The 7,257-nt window shown below is 35.0% G+C and overlaps 1 protein-coding gene across 1 annotated transcript; it reads left to right on the top strand.

Moving 5' to 3' along the window:
* Window positions 1–644: 644 nt before the first annotated feature.
* LOC116627733 (fibroblast growth factor receptor 1-like) lies at window positions 645–1,691 on the top strand. The gene has a single exon (XM_032397621.1). The coding sequence runs from the start codon at window positions 773–775 to the stop codon at window positions 1,118–1,120; it is 348 nt and encodes a 115-aa protein (XP_032253512.1). The 5' UTR covers window positions 645–772; the 3' UTR covers window positions 1,121–1,691.
* Window positions 1,692–7,257: the final 5,566 nt, after the last annotated feature.

The following is a 7,257-nucleotide window of genomic DNA, read 5'->3' as shown; positions in this document are numbered from 1 at the left end:
TGATGGTAGAAAATTGGAATAACAGAAAACATAAAAAAGCAGAGCTTTTAAAAAGAGATGCAGGGCAACATAGAAAGGATAGTCAATGATATTATAATAGTGTTGTATGGTGACAGATGGTGGCTACACTTGTGGTGACCATAGAATAATGTATGGAGATGTTGAAACCCTGAAACTAATGTAACATTGAATGTCAACTTTATTCAAAAAATAAATATATAAATAAAACATTTTAATTTAAAAAATAAAAAGAGGGGCAAGAATTTGAAAAGTGAATTTCAAAAAGAGTGAAGATGAAGCTAAGACATACTCTTGAGCTTGAGGACAACAGCATTTGGAAGATTCTTCCCCACTTTGAGAAGACTCAGATGAATCAATATCATAAAAGAACAAGCTTTAACTAAGGCAAAGAGATGTAATGAATTTTCAAGAAATAATTATCTGACAGGATAATTCTTTCCTATGAAACAGAGCATACAGAAAACAGGGGAAAGTCCTGGAAGCAAAATAGATTATACTGAAAGTAAAAATTAAGAAAAAGATAAATGATAAAAAAATAAAGAAAATTACACCTGTGACAGAGACCTAGTGAAGAGAATTTTTATCTTGTGATTTAATATTTTTAAGGATGATCTAGGGCTGGGAGCTGCCTCGAGACAGGCTGGTTTTAGGTAAACCCCTGAGAGAGGGCTGCTTTGTGCAGGTGGTGTTGGCAGAGGCCATTGGGCTGGACAAAGACAAACCCAACTGTGTGACCAAAGTGGCTGTGAAAATGTTGAAGTCGGATGCAACAGAGAAAGACCTGTCAGACCTGATCTCAGAAATGGAGATGATGATGATCGGGAAGCACAAGAACATCATCAACCTGCTGGGGGCCTGCATACAGGACGGTTGTTTGTACGTCGCCCTGGAGTATGCCTCCAAAGGCAACCTATGGGAGTACCTGCAGGCCCAGAGGCCTCCTGGACTGGATTACTGTTACAACTCTAGACACAAACCAGAGGAGCAGCTCTCCTCCAAGGACCTGGAATCCTGTGCCTGTCAGGTGGCCCGAGGCATGAAGTATTTGCCTCCAAGGAGTGCATACACCAAGACCTGGCCACCAGGAACGTGCTGGTGATGGAGGACAACGTGATGAAGCTCTCAGACTTAGGCCTTGCACAGGACATTCACCACATCGACTACTATAAAAAGACAACCAACAGCCGGCTGCCTGTGAAGTGGATGGCCCTCGAGGTCTTGTTTAACCGGATCTGCACCCACCAGAATGATGTCTGGTCTTTTGGGGTCTCCTATGGGAAATCTTCACTCTGGGAGGCTCCCCGTATCCTGGCATGCCTGTGGAGGAGCTCTTCAAGCTGCTGAAGGAAGGTCATAGGATGGACAAGCTCAGTAACTGTATCAATGAGCTATAAATGATGATGCAGGATTGCTGGCCTGCGGTACCCTCTCAGAGACCTACCTTCAAGTTGATGGTGGAAGACCTGGAACATATTGTGACCTTGACCTCCAACCAGGAGTACCTGGACCTGTCCGTGCCCCTGGACCAATACTCTCTGAGCTTTCCCAACACCTGAAGCTCTATCTGCTCCTCAGGGGAGAATTCTGTCTACTCTCATGAGCCATTGTGGGAGGAGACTTGTCTGCACTGACACCCAGCCTAGCTTGCCAATGGCGGACTCAAACGACTAGCACCCCCGTTCCCCCTGCCCAGACTCCGTAATCAACTGTAACCCTCACCCCCAGCCCTCCCTGTGGGATTCACTGCCTTCCGCTTTGCCCCTTTCCTGCTGGCAGGAGCCAGCTGCCTACCTGAGGCCTTCACCCCTTGGAGTTCACCTCTCTCATTATCAGACATAAAGAAGATCAATTCAAAATTATAAAAGAGTAAAAGAGTCAATTCATCAGGAGAGTATAATAATTCTTGACTTTTATATACTTAATAACAGATTTGGGGATACATGGAAAAAAAAAAAAAAAAAAAACATACCTTAGAAGAGAAGTGGAAAAAAATGTCAATTATCAGAAAATTTCAACACCTTTATTTTAATATTATATAGACAAATGGTCATCAAATTAGTAAGATATATGAGACTTGAACAAAATTATCAACTAACTAGAAATGATTGATATTATAGAACACTCCCGATAACCACAGACTACATATATCTTAATCCATGACTTACTTTGGGAAGGTCAACATTGGTAATGTTCTAGTCATACCTCCCTGTATCAGGATTGAGAGAAGCAGCATATTTCTTGAAAAACAGCTACTGAAGCTCCATCAAGAAGCCATAAGGTTGGAGAAGGGATTTGCAAATCATATATCTATTAATGGACATCTACTCAGATTATTAAAAAATAAATAAAAATAAAAAAACCTTACTAATAATTAAACAGAGTATCCATTTTTTTATGTGAAGGAAATAATTAAAGAGACATCTCACCAAAGGTATATGGATGGCTTATAAGCACATGAAAAATTCCTCAACATTTATACATTAAAGAAATACAAATTAAAATCATAACAAGATATGCTTACATATCTATTAGAATACCTGAAATTATAAAAGCTAATTATACCTCGTCTGAGCTAGGTTGTGAAACAACGGGAAATCTAAACTGTTGATGGCCTATATCATGATACAACCACTTTGGAAAATAGTTTGAAACTTTTTATTTTTTTTTTATTTTTTTTTAAGATTTTTTTTTTTTTTTTTTTTTTTTTGAGAGAGAGAGAATGAGAGACAGAGAGCATGAGAGGGAGGAGGGTCAGAGGGAGAAGCAGACTCCCTGCCGAGCAGGGAGCCCGATGCGGGACTCAATCCCGGGACTCCAGGATCATGACCTGAGCCGAAGGCAGTCGCTTAACCAACTGAGCCACCCAGGCGCCCCTGAAACTTTTTAAAATGTAAACCATTTGTATATGTCATGAATAGCCATTTTACTCCTAGGCATTTACCCAAGAGAAACAAACCCTATGTTCATACAAGAACTTGTATATCAATTTCATAGCAGCTTTACTGTTAAGAATTGGAAACAATGCAAATGTCCATCAACAGAGCAAAGACAAATTATGATATATCCATACAAGAGAATACTACTCAGCATAAAAATGAACTATTGATATTTACAATTTGGAGATTCTCAAAGAAATTATGCTGAGAAAAGAAAAGCCAGGCAATAAATAGTATATACTATGTGATTCCATTACTATAAAAATCTAGAAAATACAAACGATGTACAGTCACAGAAAGCCACCAAATATATGAGTCTGATTTTGGTGCTTTCTTTTGTGCTCCCAGAACTTCTTACACTTGGATCTCCTAGCATTTGTTACACCATGTGGAAATATGAACTCTTTTTCTTATTCTATCTTACTAGAATAAGTATCCTTGAAGTTTTATGGACATTTGAACACTCAGTTATTAGCAGAAATTCTATCACACTGTAAGTTTTCAAATATAAAAGCCAGAGTTTTACAATGACATCTAAGCTTTTACATGATCTAGCCACTCATTTAACCTCTGTGACCTCTTTCCCTGCTACTCTTCAGTCACTCACAGTGCTCTCCTTGCTATTCCTCAGATATACCAAGCATGATACAACCTTATGGCCTTTAAGATAGCCAATCCCTTTGTCTGGAGTGACCTTATTGCTGATAGTTCTGGGCAAATCCGTCACCTTTTCATACCTTTGCTCAATTGTCATCTTCATTGTAACTACCTTGATCTTCCTATTAAAAATTTTAACACCCCATCCCTCCCTCGCAATCTTGATTTTTCTCACCCTGATCTAATTTTTCCCCATTTTGAATACACTGCAATTTTTTTTTTATTAAGGTTTGTAGCTTTTGTTTGTCTCCCCCATTAAAATAAAAGTTCTACAAAGCCAAGTGTTTCATTTACCAGTGTAGCCTAAAGTAATATCTGCCATATAATAGGTTCAATAGACATTTGGTAAATTTTGGAATAAATTAATGTTGAAAGAACACTGAATTTCATAAATCATTTTGACAAAAATTTTTCTCCAAAAAATAAACTATGTAAAACATACCTTAAATTTACTTTCAAAATATTTTATAGCATATAATGGACAATATACATGAGGCTTAAAGAAACAATCATATAAGCAACCAATTCATACCTATTTAAAAACTGCATAATACCACACTCCTAGATCTTCTCTGAACACTCTAAAATAACCTCTCAAAGGAAATACATTTTTAAAAATAACAGATTTTTTTGGTAAATAATTTAATAAAAGTTTCATTCAACTATGTAGATCATAATGTTTTTAATAAGCATGAAATTATAACTCTGAAGTGTACTAAAATGAAACCACCTGCTAAGGGTGAGAGAATGAAAATAAACATCATTTTTCCAAATAAGAGGAATTTATTACCTTTGAATCAAAGCATATGGATTTGTTCATATTGGCAATAAAGGAATATGGAACCACAAACCATAGAAAGTCATATTTAGATTTTTAAAGGACTTCAAAGTGAAAGGTATACGTCTTTTAAATGCTACATAATGCTACATAATGACAAGATGACAGGTTGTGACAAATAGTATTTTAAAAGCTCTACTCATAATGGAACGGAAGGTGTCATTTCCCTATAATTTTGTATATGTCATTAATTTACTATATCTGGATACAACATATTACCAAACAGATGTTCATCAAAGACTGAATCATTTTTAATGGAACATAATAATTTGAACCTACATCTATTAATCATTTTTCTATCTAACATTTATAATCTAGCTAAAAATTAAAAAAAAAAAAAAAACAGGATAAAAAGTGGTGTTTGGAAAAGTAGATTTCTTTCAAAATTGCATTTAAATGAAAGTATTTGCTGATATTTAAAAAACTTTAAATGTAATTTCATACATATCTGACCCATTCACATAATATAAAATATTTGGAAAAAAAATAAGAGAAAATATGACATATCTTTTTGTATTAATAAAGGTATTAATAAAGAGCAACTGTTTGTATTATTTCTATTGTGATATGTCAGTTAATAGACATGGATAACTGGTATAACAATACGTTTTTTTTGGAACTACAGTTCTCGCCAAAATATGGAACTGGCTAGAACTGGATGCCTCCTCCAAAGTCAGTTCTGGAGAAACCATGAAAGTGCAACATAGAACTACTTCAGATATTAACAAAAAACAAAGAAATCATGATAAATTCCTGAACAGACACAAAGTTGTTCTTGACTGATATGTTTCAAGTTCTCTTCCTGGTTTGGGGACAGTTTTTAAGACCCTTCACTGCAGAAATCAGCTGGAATGTAAAGAGGCTATCAGAACTGTGCAAAAGCCTTGAAGGGGTAAAGACTTGAAAATTCTTTAGAGAGACTAGCTCCCTAAGGCATTATTCCTCCATACTTTTTCCTCTAAACACTTAGGGCTGATGGATGATAATTATGAAAACTGCTTCTCCAAATGATGCTTCTTCATAAGGATTTAAGGATTTAAAATTGAAAGAATTTAAAATTGAAACCCAATCATAGGATTTGCCTTATAGAGTAGCATCAAGTGAAGGTGGTCATTATTAATTCCGAAGTATTTGTGATTCTGAATTCTTGGCTTCATTAGTAAATTTATTGTTAAATTCTCCAGTTCTTCCATGGAGTGGTGATTGGCCTTCAGTCTTTCATTGGTGCACATCATTAGGTCAAGTGAGATGTGTGTGCCTGGAAATATACAGTCTTCTTTGTATTTCATTGAGGGTACATTGTTGAGTTTTGTTCAATGGGATTTGGACAGATGTTTTAATAGCCACTTCCAGAGTTGGCCCTGGAGAATATCTTCCATTTTTTCTCTTCCTGATTCTCTGAAAAGCCCTGACTAATTCACCACATCACAGTGATATCAGAAGTCAAGTTTTTCCAAACACTATAGCTACAAGATAGAAGGGAGCTGCTCAGTATGTAATATTTTGAGTGAATGAGAAAGAAAACATAATTAAGCTACCAGGTTTCATTGCTTTTTGTTGTTGCTTAGAAAATCCTAGCATATTCTGACTTTACAGAGGCCTGATGATCCTAAGAGAAGTTGAACTCATGGGCCAAAATAACTATGCACATGAAAAGTATAATCACTTACCTAAAAAAGATGATATGGTGGACTCTATATGCCAATTGAAGTGTTACTGGAACAGACAGAAAAATAGCTTATAAGTAATATGATAAAATAAGGATATACATACAGGGAGAAAAGAAAGATACTATGCTGTGAATATAAATTAAGTGAAAATTGTTGAAATAAAGGATGCAATAAATGGAGAGTAAGATGAATATAACTGTAAAATGAATAAATGAGTTAAAAAAAAAACAAACAGATTAATGACCTCTGCCAAAATGCAACAGAAGAGGAAAAACAAAATAAAGAAGAAAATATCTAAATAAGTCCAGACATAAATTTTGGAGAATTAAAAAAAGATGAAAGGTAACAGACTGAAAGAACGTCAAACATGAGAGATCAGAAAAAACACTCCTATATATTATGGTGAGTTTTAAGAATATCAAAGACAGAGAAGAGCATAAATGATGAGCAGGAGAAAGAACAGATCACCTAAAGTGTACAAGAATAATACTGACAGCAGAATTCTCAATAGTAACAGCATATAAAAAAGACAGCTGTGTGTGTGCTTTTTTATGTATAGATGGAAAAGATATTTGAAACTAGATATTATACATCAAGCCAAACTATTGATTAAATTTGAGAGCACGATAAAAATCCAATGAAGCATGTTAGGTCTTGGAACATTTATCACACAGAGCAACACATTTAAGAAAACATTTTTGGAGGACAACTCAATTTAAATAGAGAAAACAGAATTATGTCTTCAAAGGCATATTTTGGAGGAAGGATTGAATATAATAAGCACTGCAAATATTTCTTTAATCCTTATGTTCCGAATTTCCTAAATTTAAGGAGTATTTGTTCAAATCTTTATCTTTAAATAAATCCTAAGTGGCTTTTTCTTGGATTCTGGAAAATCAGGCCATTTTGATGTTAATCTTTTTGTCACTAATGGAAATTTTGATAGCACTTAACTGTGGAATGCCTAACCTATTGGTATAGCTATTGTAATTTGTCAACACATGGGTTTTGTTTGTATATGTGTGTTTGTGTTTATTTTTATTTTTGATGCTTTTACATCAAAAATGTGCTTTTTAAGTAGATGTAATTTTGATAAATTATGATTTGTCAAAATTTATCTGAGGTTATATACAAT

The sequence above is a fragment of the Phoca vitulina genome, unplaced genomic scaffold, assembly GCF_004348235.1.
Source record: "Phoca vitulina isolate PV1807 unplaced genomic scaffold, GSC_HSeal_1.0 scaffold3, whole genome shotgun sequence".
Classification (NCBI taxonomy): domain Eukaryota; kingdom Metazoa; phylum Chordata; class Mammalia; order Carnivora; family Phocidae; genus Phoca; species Phoca vitulina.
This window is presented reverse-complemented; position numbering and strand designations above follow the sequence as displayed.